Raw genomic sequence first — 16,494 nt, 5'->3', positions numbered from 1 at the left:
ATGCATATAATTTAAATATAGCAATGCAAATAAGATACATAATATATGTATATAAGTTCATCTTTTCTGTAAAAATGTTTCTGTGCAAAAATAAACGTATCGAAAATTTAACCTGTTTGTTTTAGTACTGCAACTTGACTTGACTTGGCTTGAAACTTATCAGGACTCGACTTGACTTGCTTAGGCCTTGTTCACACGGGCGTTAAGTTTTTGGATAAACGAACTTGCTCTGAACGTCCTAGACGTTTATGTTGCATTTTGTGGTGGCGATCGATTGACTTCTACACCGGCGTTCGTTTGTCTCTGTCTAACGCCAGCCTGCTGCCCAAATTGTAGTTTGTGTGTTAACCTGTGGAGGCAGTGTCGGGAACTGGATATGAAAGCCCTTGTCGTTTTATTTGAGGTGCCTCCTTTCAATATGGACCATTTTGCTATGTTAGATATTAATCTTCTTGTTTTAAAAATACTCGTAATACGGCGACGTAGGGAGAGAAAAATCGCCGCCGCTACTGGGTTCATCCTCTGACTGCACAACGTCGGGTTAAAGAAAGTTTTTGTGCTTTATGAAGAAATGCGAAAATTTCCGCGCAAGTTTTTTAATTACTGTCGGATGTCGGTTTCCACTTTTGATTGTCTGCTGCAGCTGGTGCAATGCCACATTGCACGCCGATCAACCAATATGCGACTTGGTGTTAGCCCGAAGAGAGACTACTTGTCACTTTGAGGTAAGGAAACAGTAGTCGAGTGTGCGCTTACACCGGTGTTATGCACTGAAATGCCCCCCCCTCTCCTCCGAAGCGTAAAATAAACGCGCAGAAAACGAACTAGAAGCGGTTTCCTTGCGTTCGTTGGGTTTTGAACGCCAAGAAAAAGCTGCATGCAACGTTTTTTTGATGCCGTATAAACGCGCAGCCGGACAAACGCACGTCACCAAAGCCTGTGTGAACACTCTCATTGACTCCTACGTGTAGAAAACACTCGGCGCTTGATCCGCGCTCACCGGACGCTACGGACGCAAAAAAAACGCTCGATTTTAACGCCCGTGTGAAAAAGGCCTTAGGGTGAACCCTTGACTTGACTTGACTTGCTTGATTTGTCTTAACTGTGACTCGAGACTTGATGGTTAACACTTGAAACTTGCTTGGACTTGATCATATGCGACTTGTCCCCATCTCTGTCACACAGTGTCACTTGCAGAATTTGAAATGACAGCCTCGGGATTTGAAGTCCAAACCCTTATCCACTGCACCGCAGTGCCTGCCAATAATATTAGCCCACAGGAAAAACAAAAAAATGGCAAATACTGTATAGAGAAAAGCACTTAGTTATTGACCTAGTACTTCATTATACACCCCAGCATCATCATGGCTATGGCTGGAGGCGTCAGGTCCTTAACTCATATATTAACTTATATGTGAGTAAATAAAATCGTGGGGTGCACACATACATTATTTGATTCAAACAATTTTTGAAACTTGTTTAGCATGGTGGGGAGTTACAATGTTGTTTTTTTTATATTTTATGATGAAAGTAGCTATTCTATTAATTGATTGAATGAATTCATTTATTTGCTCCCCACGATTTTATTTAGTCACATATAACCACGAAAACTGTGGTTAAAGAAAATGTTATTTTTTGCTTTTTAGTGCATTTATAACTTAAGTAAATAAAATCATTTTATTTAAATTTACTTAATTTTTTAATATATTTTGTTTTTTACCTTTTGGTCTTTAAGTATTTTGCAATTGATTTTTATTTAATCATTTTTCATGAACGGGAAGCTTTTTCAAATGTATTACATAATATATCTTTTTTTGCAGAATCATTTGAATACTAAAAAGAATTATATTTTGGTCTCTATTTTACTGTTCAGGCTCTTATGGGATTAGTGCTCGGTTGCTGCGAAAAAACAATATTGAAGACAGAACGGCAAGATTAAGCCACTACTTCCTCATCGTGATCATCAAGGCTACGCCTTCGAAAGATTAAGCAAGTAAAGTCAGCACGTATATTTACCAACTGCACTCACTGGAAGAGGCAAGTGGGGGCAATACGATGCGTTTCTCACTTGTATGCTCCTATATCTCACTATATACTCTCTCTGTCGTTGCATGTACATTAATTGGAATTGCATAACCATTGATTACAGAGAAATTTGTTACGTAATTGCATCAGTTTTGATGGATTATTGTATTGTCATCAATACTGAACACGTATGCAAAATTTGAAGAAATTCACTTTTCCAAAAATGGGTTTAAAATCAGTTGCAAGATTTGACCCAGACATACAAACAGAGTCAAGTTAAATAAAATCACTTAATAAAAACATGCAAGATGGCTCTTCAATAAACAATCAGACAACTGCCTTTTATTGTCCTCTAGTGGCGTTCCTAGGTAGGGCCAGTCTGGAGTCGTCCATAACATTTAGGCTCTCAGGTCCAAATGAGACACCACCCGCTGGAGACGTCGCCTTTGTATATTGGTCGGAATTGGAAGGGGCGGGGCTTCTCTTGTTCTGTTGCCCTCAGTTCCTTGGCATTGTGAGACCTTAAGGTGGTACCACTTACCTGAGTTGAGCCAGGAAGTCTAATGTTGACTCACAAAGATGCCTACTCTAACTTCACAACAACCAGTACAACCAAATGCACACTAAATTCAAAGTAACGAAACTGCGTTCTGGCCTACATTAAGCCCAGGGTACTGTATATAGCTTAACACAAATATGAAAGATATACAGCATATTATCAAATACTGTTTGTACAACATATTACAAATACAGTAAAAGATTTTTTCCCGTCCCTCTACTCCAAACTGGAACAAACATTCTCAATAATGGATGCATGATAAACATTTGTGAAGGAGAGGACAGCAACCTAACAAATAAAAACAATCAAATAAGCAGAGGGTTTGGAAGGAGCTGCTGGGATTGGGACTGGCCACGTGCTAGCCAGCCTTTTGTATGTCGGTTCTATGAATCATACAAGTACATCTGGAGAATTTCAACACACCACAATATCTGAGCAAGATGCTAACACCGACCATATTGACAGAAATGTCCAGCTATCTTTAAATTGAATTAAATTATCTTTAAAAATGTTGGTTACCTCTTGGGTAGTAGAAGCCAGCTGCTCCTCCAGGGTGGTCACTCGCTCCAAAGCCACCCTCAGGCGTTCACGCACCTGTAAAAGAAACACCAGTTCAGATAAGACATATGCAGCAGATTCTGAGACACTTTATCATGTTGCAGATTGCATTTTAAATGGATAAATGTGCCATTTTTGCCCATCAATCTACGCTCAATAAAAAGTAAAAGCATGTTTTCAGAAAAGTTTACAAATGTATTAAATTCTAAACCCTTAATTCAGTACTTTTTAGAAGCCCCTTTAGAAGCAATTTCAGTTTTGAGTCTTCTTGGTAGGTTTCTACAATCTTTGCACGCCTGGATTTGGGCAGTTTATCCCATTGTTCCTGGCCGATCCACTCAAGCTCTGTTAGATAGGATAAGAGGCATCTGTGAACTGCCATCTTCAGGTCTCTCCACACATGTGCTATGGGCCAATGCTGGGCCACTCAAGGACACTCAGAGTCTTGTCCTGAAGTAACTTCAGCATTGTCTTGGCTGTATGCTTCAGGTCATTGTCATCCTGAGAGGTGAACTGTCATCTCAGTCTGTAGCTGTGTGTACTCTAGAGCGGGTTTTCTTCAATGGCCTCTCTGTATTTGGTTACATTTGTCTTTTCCTCAACTCTGACCAGTCTCCCTCTCCCTATCACTGAGGAACACATCATTGCCTTATGCTGCCGCCACCTTGCTTCACCGTAGGAATGGTACTAGGCAGGTGATGAAGAGTGTCTGGTCTTTACCAGACATAGTGCTTGACGTTCTGTCCACAAAAGTCTATTTTTATCTCATCGGACAAGAGAATCCTTTTCTCCATGTTCTCAGAATCTGTTAAACTGTTCTACGCCTCTTACTCAGGAGTGGTTCTGTCTGGCCACTCTACCATAAACATCTAATTTATGGTGTGAGCTGAGATGGCCATCCTTTGACAGGTTCCTGTTAATCAGTGAGGCTGGACAGCCAACTCTAAGATGAGTCCTGGTAGTTTCAGTCTTCTTTCATTTCACAATTACACTCAGATCTTTAGAAATAGGTTTTATATCTATCTATCTATCTGTCCGTCTGTCTGTCGATCTATCTATCATCATATAGTGCCTTTCATATTTATCTATCGATAGAGTCATATAGAAGTCACATAAATTGGAGAGAACATCTCCCTGCAGTTTCTTCCCTTGCAGCACCCACGAACCCCAACAGGGCTGTGCTGCTGGACTACAACTCCCAGCACTCCCTGCAGGTTCCCGAATGGGCACCAATATGGAGGATTGCTGCCATAAAATGCCTAAGGGGCTTAAATATCCTTCTGCAACAGTGCTTCCCTGTCCTCTTCTTTTATCCCGGCAGGGGAAGGTATTTGGTACATGTCCCTTTATTTGGGGTTTCCCGCTTGGGTAAGGAACTTTCAGTTCTGGTTGGGATGTCCATCCATCCATTAGGTCCACCTAGTTCAGGTGTGACCTCCATCCCACTCTTGGCCGGGATGCCTTTATGTTCAGTAGGGGCCTTCCGTTCGGGAAAAGGATCTTTCTGCTTCCTGACTGGGATCCCCGTCCATCCCATGAGCCATCTACAAAGGAGATATTGTGTTCTTGTAATGTGTATGAACTGATTAGCTGGGGTGGACTGGTACGATGTCCGGGGTTGTTTCCTGCCATGAACTGAGTGATACTGCAGTAGGCTTCAGTATCGCATGAACCTAAATTGGTTTAAGTGGGTTTAAGTACTGTATGTATATATTGCATAAATGAATGGCTAGCCAAAACAGATTGCCCATTTGTATATCAGTGAAGGACAAATAACCCGTGTCGGGCGTTGTTATGTATATACCTTTGGCCACTGGAATTTTTCTTTTAATTTGCTCCCTTCTCTTTTTCACACATTGTCCCCATATGTCCTGCCCAAACTTTACAGTAACCCCTTTATAACACACATGGATTTACAGATCCAGTTTGTCTTTTCTACCTTTACAACTGTGTGTGCCAGCTCTCTCTTTGGCATTGCTCATGAAGCAGCATGTGTGTTTGTCACGGCTCAGACCCTCAGATTTTAGTCAATAACATTAACACAACTCACCTTTTCATCAAGGGCTTTGTGGTGTTCAAAAAGAGATTTTAAAGCTTTTAAGACCTCCACCTCACTGGAAACACCCGATGGAGGCTGCGTCTGTCTCTTCACCACCGTCATCCTGAGGGACCTCTCATGTCGAGAGACAAGGCACTCCAAGTGCTCCAATAACAGCTGCAAAAAGAGAAACAAATTCAAATAACGAGCATCATCCATGTCTGTCCTCTTCACCCCTGTAGACGAGTAGAGATGCCCGCTATTACAACAAATCACTGGCACAGCTCCCTTAGACTTGATCCTATTTTAGTTTAGTTTGATGTTATTTAATCAGCCTCACATTAACCAGGTCTGCATGTCACATCAGTCACATTGCTCAGCATTAATATTAGAATTACCAGAGCCTATGAGAAAACTTGAAAATCCAGCCCACCTTAAATCCGTTTGCACCTCTCCCTCAGCGTCTTTTGTCCTGTAAATGTGCCGATTAAGACAAGCAGCAAGCAGCCTGCTATTCCATCCCCCCACCCACCGCCGCAGTTCAATTTGCAAAGAAGTTTCTCAGTGTTCAGTGTTTATCTTCGAGTGAAGTGCTGTAGCTTTATTGGGTAAAAAAGTACATCGTCATTTAGAATACATACATTTCATGTGTGTTCAGTGTCATTAACAATCTCTGCAAAAACGTTGTTAACACAGAAATGTTTTTCATGTATTACTAATAATTGACAAAATGTAGACATGAAATGTATAATGTGTGAAACCTGAAATACAAATATGAAATAAACACTTTCACAAAAGGTACAAGTATAACAAAACAAGTGCACTTTTATTCAAGAATTTAACCGAAGAAAAAAGAAAGCAGGTTACGGCAGGCAGTTGATATGACAACTTGCATGGTGCAATGCTAAGAACTGCTGCCTTTCAATCAAGAGGTCAGTTTCTATATCAGCTGCTTCCCAAATTTACCATTTTGAGTAGTGAGCTACTCTTATTGTTTATATCATACAATAAAAACATACATTTGATTTGCATCTGTAAATTTATAGTATTTGTCGATTTTTCTTTTCAGTTTTATTCTCTCACGTTCAAGTTTCCACACCATGTGATGCCTCTTTCAGATTAAGATGTGGTGTAACAAACAAACTTATTTTATTTGAAAACCGTGTCAGATCTTGTGCGCGAACGAGACTGGGAAAACTGTGGACGTGGATGTGAGTGTTGTGCGTGATTGAGAATAAGTGTGGATGTGAATTGTTTTTATTCAGTTTAATTCTTGAGTGTTCCTGCTCACGCTGAATTAGTATGCGCCTTCTGATCCATGATGTCAAAGCCGCTCTGACAAAAAAAGAGAGACTTAGATATATATGACATTTGGAATAATTCATTTCATGACCTGTATTGTACATTTCGGAAAACGTTGTTGCACTAATGCAACATTATACAGTATTCGCTTGCATACTTTGTTTTTTCATAGGCTCTGGTAATTCTAGTGTTAAATAAGGAATCATATATAATCCTGAAAATTATCTTTTTTTTCTCCTCAAAGCCAATGTCACATTATCTCACTTCTCATCATGGGGCATGTCAGGCTTGCCAACTGCAGCTGCTGATCTGGTCACTTTAAATGCTGAATATCACTGGAAATATCAAAATGACTGACTGTGTGCCCAAATTCCAGCAAGGTCCCGCTTGCCCCCTTTTGTGCCAGCCAATAGCATGCTTCCTGACAGACCAATCTCGGTCCTTATTTTTCTTTTTTCCCATCTGTTGTGGTACATAAATCATAAGACATCAGACAGATACGTTTCTCCTCTGTTTGTGAGGTCCAAAACACCCATCTTCCTTCTTCCTTGTTGCTGAATTATATACTTTGTACTTCTAGGTGAGTTTTCATTGGCGGTCAGCTATCCTGCACAATGACTCCACCCTTAAAACTAAAGACAAAATCAAGCAGATTTTATCAGAGCAAGTCATGGACTAGCTGGAGTGAGTCACTGAGGAGGTCACATTATGCGAGTGGCCTCGTGGGAGTAGGCCAACTGCCTCGCGACGATTGTGTGAACGAAAGCTACAACTGAAAATCGCTAGAAAAAGTCAGATAATGTGACATGGCCTTCAAGTGAACCTTACCAAAGTAAATTTAACTCATTCGGCTGCTGTATTAAAAAAAAAAAAGCAAGCTGACTTTTTAATAAAAAAGTTCACGCAAACATAGGTGTCAAATTAAGCCACAGTCTCTATCTATCTATCTATCTATCTATCTAACTATCTATCTATCTATCTATCTATCTATCTATCTATCTATCTATCTATCTATCTATCTATCTATCTATCTATCTATTGTCACAGGTGGCTGGGTGTGGTCAGCAATCATTACAGCAATCTTTTCTGTAATGCCTTTGCCTACCCTTTGCCACCTCCATGGCACCAGCCTGGCACTCCTTCACAATCATTTCAAGCAGGTCTGAGTTATATGAGGCAGATGTGTTCATCTTGGCTTATCCAGAGAGAATTTTTGATTTTGCATCTCAAATTTCATCATTTTACTTACTCTTGTGTTATTCCGCTCAGCCTTTAGCTCTGATATCTCTTCTTCCTTTTCTAGCAGTTGTTCTCTGCAGCCGTTCAGCTCTTTCGTCAATGTGGCAAACTCCTGGAAGCAAAAAAAAAAAAAAAACCAAAGAAACTTTAATTTGATTTTTTTTTCCTATCGACAGATAAGTGACCATATATTTGCTAAGACCAGGAACTGAGGACAGCATTCTTACATCAGCCTTGGGGTTTCTCAGTTATGCCCCACTAATCCTAAAATAGAGAAGAAGGCCCCATTGAAAGCATTTTAATTTCCTCTTCACATCTGTAAGATGCAGACCTGTGGTTTTCTTTTCTAAGTCGATGTACTAACAGCAGGGACATCAATCAATATTGTGTTACAACATTTAATGAGATATAAAGCTTCATGATGAATAATTGTTTTTTAGCAGCCTTCATTACATAGCACCTTCAGCAATGAATATGGTCTTGCTGGCTTGCCCTGGGGCTCTCTGTGGCCCCAAAAATAAGAAAAAATGGGTTAACAAAGACGACGGATGGATGGGAAAGTTTATGCAGTTTATGCATCAGTGAGAATTGGATGTGGCTGAGCTATTTGTTTCTTTGCCAGTCCATCCATCTTGGGCTTATTGGGGTAAAAGGGGTCTCCGCTTTAGTGACTCTTGCGATGGACTGACACCCCCTTGTGGCCTGGCTCCTATGTTGCACCTAATGTTTCTGGAATTACCCCCCATCCCTCAGATTTATCCATAATTGGATTTAACCCTTTGTCCCAGTCCAGTAAAGCAGCAGCACTATCCAACATGCCACCATACTTAGTAAATCTGCTTAATGCATTTTTAGGGTCTCTGTGAAATGGAGCCCATCAGCATGAACTGACGCTTGAAGAGAAGTCAAGCCACACAGGGCACCAATCAACCTACCACACACACATATTTTAGATACAGAAGAAACCAGTACAAATCTCACATTCATACAAGAAGAGCCATGGAAACTATACAAGTATGGTATTCATTAGTTCAATATCTAATGCACATGTTTAGAAGGCACTCATACATTTCAATTCATTTCACTTTTACCCTGCTTACATCTACACCTTACTGTTCCTCCTATGGAGCTCCCAGACACTCTTTATTCAGACAAGAGATACAATCCCTCTATCAGATCCTGAGTCTTTCCCCATTGGGCCGTGTTGGACCTCTCATCACACATCTGCTTAATGAAATGACGGGGTGTCCGCACACCGAAATCATCACGGAAGAACTCCCTCTATCTCAGTCTCAGCAATGGATGTTCTTGCAGCGCCTATTGTAAACATTATCAATAGTTCATTATTGCATGGCACAGTACCTGATGCACTAAAAGTGTCAGTCATTAAACAATTACTTAAAAAGTCAGATCTAGACCCACACATACTTAATAACTATAGGCCCATTTCAAATGTACCCTTTCTCTCTAAAATACTCTAAACAGTAGTTGCCAATGAGCTTCAGTCACATCTTACGCATCACAATTTACTTGGGAAATTCCAGCCTGGTTTCCGCACTGGACATAGTACAGAAACGGCACTAACGTGGGTTGTAAACGACATTCTGATATCCTCTGATGAAGGAAACTCCACTGTAATTATGTTGTTAGACTTAAGAGCAGCATTCGACACCACTGACCATTTCATTCTACTGCAAAGGCTGGGGTTACAGACACCATCCTTGCCTGGTTTAGTTCTTATTTATCAAATTGATTTCCAATATGTACAGAAATGTGCTAACAGTACTCCATCATTATACACAGAAGTTCAATATGGTGTTCTGCAGGGCTCAGTACTGGGACCTTTACTGTTTTCACTTTACCTACTTCCACTGGGATCTATCAGTAGGAAACATCATGTTAATTTTCACTCGTACGCAGTGTCACGACGAGCGTTTAGGGATCAGCACGTCAGGGGATGACAGCAGTGTACTAACTGCTCTCTCTTTGTTTCGACAGGAAAGATGAGAAAACGCTGCCTTGAATTCAAGCCAGCAGAACAAGACACTTCTCGGTTCCTTCCTTCCCTCTGGTCCCCCTATGATGACGTCACCACATCCCATCTACCTCAGCGATTCCTTTCCAGGCATTCCCTTTCTATTTCCGTCCCCATAGTATAAAATGTCTGCTGATCATCATGTAAACTGTCTGTGTTGTATTTCATGACTGACCTTATACCAAAGCAAAACTGGTTCTTACAGTATATGAGGACGGATTCCCCAACACTTAAAGATTGTGTTTGTGCTTTCTTTTACAGCAGATGACACTCAATTATACCTTTCTATAAGACCAAATGAAGTTTCTCTAATGTTGTCTTTAATTAGTTGTTTTAGTGAATTAAAGGAGTGGATGGATGAGAACTTCCTATCTTTAAACACTGATAAAACAGAGATGTTAATTATTGGAGGGAATGATGCTGATCGCCACAATAATTTTGCCATACAGCTCCAAAATCCTTACTAACCCCTACTCTCTCTTCTGTTCTTTTTTTGGTTTTCTGGGGTGGCGACCTGCGCCATCACCACCTGATCAAAGCATCGTGATGTCCCTTTATCGATGGATTAAATGCCAGAAGTCGACCATGAGGACTGATTGAGATCATTTATTTTAGGTAGAATGCCTAGATGGGCTGGGCGGTCTCGTGGCCTCAGAACCCCTGCAGATTTTATTTTTTTCTCCAGCCGTCTGGAGTTTTTTTTTTGTTTTTTTCTGTCCTCCCTGGCCATCGGACCTTACTTTTTTTTCTATGTTAATTAGTGTTCCCTTATTCTAGTTTTTATTTATTTTGTCTTTTTTCTATTTCTTCATCATGTATAGCACTTTGAGCTGCATAATTTGTATAAACTATAGAAATAAATGTTGTTGCTATTGTTATTTAACACCCTTTACCGTTCAACTTTCCGTTGGAGTAGAGTCTCCACACTCATTCAATGGCAGGGTGTCCATGTACTGCATTGTTTAAAGTATGATAATAATAATAACACTTTTTTACATTTATATAGCGCTTTTCTCGCAACTCAAATCAATTCCGTAAGTGTGGTGCCACTTCAACCATCACTAATGTGCAGCATCCATTTGGATGATGTGACGGTGGCCATTATTGTGCCAGTAACGCTCACCACACATTAGCTGTTAAGTGGTGAAGTTGTAACAATTCGTTCCGCGCACTGCACGAGATGATTGCTACCACTAAGCTGACCTAGGTGACAGCAGACGATAAAAGGATAGGCCAATATCACACCCTAATAAATTTCCCGTATACTCTTTATTGTACTCGGTTCAATCCCTTAATGCCTATCCATTAATAGCCTACAAAAACTAATAGTCAATATCAATCATCACATAACGAAATATTACATAAAATGAAAAAATACAATCCGTTACACATGCGCCCCCTTTCACCCTAAATAACTCTTATATTGTAGCGCCACAAATATATACATATATTTTGACAATAACAATATTAATTCCCCAATTTACCCCACCAATTTTGGTAAATAAATCCACAATTCTGCCCTGCTAATGCCGGCAGGCAAAACGAGGAGTTCTGACAATTCCGAACTCCTAGCTGTAATCACCTCTTCATCATAAAAGACATACAGTACAGTCAGTCACAATGACACAATACTATAAGTCCTTTGAGATAGCTCACCCAAGTCCGTAGGAATTAGCGGAACGTTCAATTCCCCGATCAAAAGAATCACTTCCACCTTCTGACAGGACTGCAGGAGCTCCTGGACTTCTTACATGGCCCGTGCATTAGCTGATCTGCTTTTTACTCTCTGATTCTCCTTTCTCCTTTTTTTCTCCTCTTCTCCCTTCTCTCTTTTAAATGGCGCATTTTATGTAAATGACCCCCCGAAAGAAAACAGTAAAACTGGAAGTTCCACCTCTGGGGCACCGCTGTCAAACTCCGGATGTAAGAATCATCCCCACACCACCCAATCGACAGCAGAAAACATATTATAATTATGTGGCAGCGCTACAAAGTGGTGCGACAGATGGCTATTTAGAGATGGGGGACAAGAATGAGAGGGCGAGAATGATTAGGCGATGGTGGACAACTCAGCATGGGCATCAGGATACACCCTACTCTTTACGAAGGATTTCCAGGGATCTTTTTATGGCCACAGAGAGTCAGGACTTCAGGTTCATTTGCAGGACAGCGCCGTTTTTACTGCTCAGTGTCCCATCACTACAATGGGGTATTGCAATCCACATTCAGACCACAGGGCAAGCGCCCCCTGCTGGCCTCACCAGCACAACTTCCAGCAGCAACCCAGTTTTTTCCAAGAAGTTCCCCCATCCAAGTACTGGCCGGGTCTGAACATGCTTAGCTTCAGGTGGCTGACCTGTTCTGAAGCACAGGTGGTATGACTGTTGACCATGATCAGCTCTCTGCCAAGCAGTGAAATTCATTAAGTCGCACGGGGTGACCCAGATGCCTGAGGGGGTATTGATCAGTGCCACAGGAGTAGACTCTGGAACTCCAAGACCAGGAATTAGATTAAATAGCTCTGTGAATGCTTTGCTCTCTCACTAGAGGAAGATGGCACACTAGTTGGCACTCAGTTTCACAGAGTTTCAGGAGATCAGGTTCAAGTCGCAGTCCGGTCCATGTCTGTGGTGCTTGCAGGTTGTCTCTGTGTCTGAGTAGGATGAAAGGAGTGATAAATCACCTGTCTGAGTCTGTACCCCACTGGAGGTAATTATAGTCATGAATTGTCATTAAAAGTTTAAATACAGTTTTATTACTTTTACAAACTGATGACAACAGCGCTGGGAAAAGTGCACATCTGCATTTACTATCATTTGGCCAAACGATAATTTATTACACACACAGTGCTAAGCGCTCCCTTTCTACTAGCTAAGCAGGTGAGAAGACGAAGAAATGATGCAGTCACAGCAGTTTGCATATTCAGAGAGTAGAACTACGTTCTTATCTGTGTCTATTCTGAAAAGTAAAGAAGGGCCATGTTATGTCAAATGTGTGATTTCTAGGAATGTGGCCGTTGTGTCATAAGAGAGTGACTCTGACATCCTACTTAAAGGAGGTGCAGTTGTAACAGGAGAGATTTTACTTGCCATTTGCACAGGCACAAGAATTCAAGTACAAGTTCCCTCATTCAAACTGAAAACATCCAATTCAATTAGAAAACGGCTTACAATGTAGATAATTGAAAATAACATAACCCTGTTTTTATGGGAGACAGCTGGATTAAACGTCTTTCTGCACCAGACCAGGGGTTGGCGCTGTTCCCTAACACTTTCTCCTCTTTTCCTCCGCAGACACCAGAAGAGCTCGCCCTCTTGAGACGTCATGTCCACTTCTGTCCCTCCTCTGCCAACTATATAACAGCCATGTTGTCCGTTATACCTCAGTTCTGTTTTGGACTCATGTCTGTAAAGACATACAGTATTGCTGATATAATTCTTCATTTCACCAAGAATACGAGGGTGGAAACCCCAACTCTTCGTGATTTGTTGTCCCTTCATTTTACAGCATAAATAAATGAGCGAAGTGCTTGAATATCGAAGATAGTTAAGAGAGAATTGAAAAGGCGGCGTCTTGGAGAAACACAAACTTACTTCTTGACGGGTTGATGTGAAGGGGCCCGACCGAGATGTGAGACCACCGTACTGAATGACTAAGTAGAAAGGCAGGCTGTTTCCGACCTTTGCCAGGAACCACAGAGTGAATATCCTGGCGTCCCACCTGGGATGGATTAAAGATCCTTACCTGGCCAGGAGGCCAGTATATCAGAGAGACAGGGGGAGACCGTCTGTTTGGCCTATTTACTGCCTAACATGCTAGATGGCAGTAGCCCTGGGATACGGTACATATATATACATACCCACAGAGGTTAGGAGCATGCGCTGATACAGTGCATTGCTTCACCCACCACATGACAAACCACCTCAAGATCCCAGATTAGGGCCGGAGTGCAGCCATGCAATGGGTGACACCTCAGCACCACACTAGTTTAGATGGAATGGAACCAGTGTGAGGATTTTTATCATGGCTGGAGTGCCAATTCTGCCACCAACCCCCAGGTTTTTCCCTGAGGGCCTACATGCACGGCTGGATGAAGATTAACGTCATACCCAGGACGATACCCACAGAGCACACTTGGAATTGTTGCCCCATGGGGCATCCCCTGTTGGGCTCTGTGGATGCCACCATGGAGTGCTGCAGAGATCTGTGGTCACTACTTTAGGGAAACTTCTGTCTGACCCGGTTGTGCTTCCTAGAAGTACTCCCGGGTCTTCCATAAAAGGAGCCACCCTGCCTTACCCAGGTGAGTTGGAGTCGGGTGGAAATGGACAAATCTCACCTTGGAGGAGTAGAAGAAGAGAAGAGAGAGCTGTAAATATGTAAACTTTGTTAATCAGATGGAATGGAGGTCTTTCTGAAATAAACCATTTATTTGCATCCGGACTTGTGTTTGTAGAGTTGTGTCTGGGGTTTTAGATGCTGCAATGCCTCCCACCTCAGGTCACACTGAATATCTTTAGCACCCATTTTGAAAGAAGCTGTTATAAAAAAAAAATGTCTTGTATGTAATGAAACTCTCTGGCCTACGGTATCTAAGGGTATATCCAGATATCCTCCACATGAACTGAGAGCATCCTTAATGATAGGGGTCTCTGAGGATGGCCAGTGCTTTAAACTTCAAATTACACATTAAGCATATTACTGAAACCGATGTTCACATTACGTGACTTTTTGTCAAGGAGTATTTCAGATTTGCCCATCACAGTCACAGATCTAGTTTCTCCACCATGTCAAATTACACAAATGAAAATGGCAGCCCAGGTCACATTTACTGACTGAGCATCTCTCAGTCTTCTCCTTTTCTGACAATCAATAGTGTGCTGCCTGATGGAGCTGGCAATGTATGATGGATTAGCAGCTGAAGTAAGTTCTCAGCCCTTTATTTATTTTTTTACATTCTGTTATACACCTTCTATTTGTGAGGTCCACTGTTTGACAAAGTCGCTGCTGTAGTGGTGATGTACGACGGATTAGCAGCTGTGGTGTGTTCAGCGTGTTCATTCTCTTTTAGTTCATAAAACCCGAGACATCAGACAGACAAGCTTCTCTTCTATTTGTGAAGCCCAATACACAAGTTTCCTTTACTCCTATGCATTGTACTTCTGGATGAGCATTCATTGGTTGTTGTCAGCTTTCGTGCACACAGAGCCCGCCCTCTCTGACTGATGAAAAATGAACAAAAGATTAGTTGCTCTCAATTATAAGGTATGCCACATTAGGGGTTTATCTTCAAGGGTCATGTGCCCCCGACAACTTCCAACTGTAAATGAAAGCCACGGTTGAAAATCACTGGAAAAGTCATCTAATGTGAGATGTTCTTAAGATGGCATTCTTTCACGTAAGAAACATCTCACAAGATGGACTTTTATATCACTTCATGATGCTGAACATAAAACATGCTTTTGTCTTTATCCATCTACTGTAATCCTACCGGGATAACCAAAAAATGTTCTACTGCATGCCACACTGCTTGGTCACTTCTTCCACCCTGAGCTTCCACTTCTTTTAGTCTGATGCCCAACCTGTCACGTGCCACCTTATCAAAAGCGATCTGAAAGTTAAGATTAATAAAGCCATATGCTCCACTTTGACCACATCCTTTCGTAATATTCCAGCATGTTGGTTAAACACAACATCTATAGTCAATTGAAAATAGGTTTGGGGCAAAAAATCTGACATCCAGGGCACCTAAGAACATGTCACAATCGGGTCAAAAAAGACCCGGAAGGTACAGCAGTTAGTTGGCATTTGAAGGAGTTAATTAGGCCTGGGAATGTTATGTCATGCTGCTATATCCAGGGGGCACAATCATCAATGTTGCTGCCTTATAGCGGTAGGACACTGGGTTCATGCCCTGGCCCAGTCACTATTTCACTTTGTGACTAAAAGGCACACCGATAAAACAAATAAATGTTTAATTTCTATTTCTTTGCCTGTGGGCAATGCCTTCCTCGTTCTCACAGGCACAACTCAACACAATACTTTTATCTCTCTTATTTTTCCTCCACTCCAGCTCCATATGCTTCGTTCTCCTCCTCCCGACTCTCGCATACGGAGTAGTGGCTGCTGGCTCCTTTTATAATACACCCAGAAGTGCTCCAGGTGCTTGATTACTTCATTTCCAGCAGCACTTCCGGGTGTAGCGGAAAGACAGCCTATAAGGACTCAGCAACTCCAGCTGCAGCACCTCCTGGTGGCACCTGCAGATCTCGACAGGGCTGCACCAACTCCAACTCCCATGAAGCCTTGCAGGAGTCTAAGACACCACTGCAACCCAGAGGGATTGCCATCTAGCGTCCCGGGGGAGGTAACGTACTGGCTATGGCGCACGCTACAACTTTGAGGACTTTCTCTCACATTCTCTCTGTATCTCTATGGATTTTTCTTTCCTCTCTGTGGTTTTTCTCACCTCTCAAAGTCAAACTGATGATTGCGGCCTGCACTATATAGATGCCCTCAACAGGGCTCTTTCTTTCCTTACATCTGATTCACAAAGGGTGGATTCTATCTACCCATAGTCTTAAAATTTGTTAAGTCAATTCAGTAAATGGATGCTTACACCGGGAAACACAGTAGTCAACGCGGCAGACTTGCAGCTTCAGTGATGTGGGTCTCATTACCAGCCCAGTCACTCTCTCTGTGTTTGCATGTTCTCCTTATGTCTGCCTGAATTATTGC

The 16,494-nt window shown here is 41.8% G+C and overlaps 1 protein-coding gene across 6 annotated transcripts in view; it reads right to left on the bottom strand.

Moving 5' to 3' along the window:
- The window catches only part of ppfia4 (PTPRF interacting protein alpha 4), a 494,511-nt gene that overhangs the window by 176,928 nt on the left and 301,089 nt on the right, over positions 1-16,494 (bottom strand). For all 6 annotated transcript variants that reach the window (XM_039749365.1, XM_039749366.1, XM_039749361.1 and 3 more), the window contains exons 2-4: positions 7,732-7,833; positions 5,193-5,357; positions 3,104-3,178 (exon numbers count right to left, since the gene is read on the bottom strand). In XM_039749365.1, coding sequence (XP_039605299.1) covers positions 3,104-3,178; positions 5,193-5,357; positions 7,732-7,833 — 342 coding nt within the window. The remainder of the gene's footprint in view (positions 1-3,103; positions 3,179-5,192; positions 5,358-7,731; positions 7,834-16,494) is intronic.

This window comes from Polypterus senegalus, chromosome 3 (genome assembly GCF_016835505.1).
Source record: "Polypterus senegalus isolate Bchr_013 chromosome 3, ASM1683550v1, whole genome shotgun sequence".
Lineage (NCBI taxonomy): Eukaryota > Metazoa > Chordata > Cladistia > Polypteriformes > Polypteridae > Polypterus > Polypterus senegalus.
Note: the sequence above shows the minus strand (reverse complement) of the source record. Positions and strands in the feature narration are given on the sequence as shown.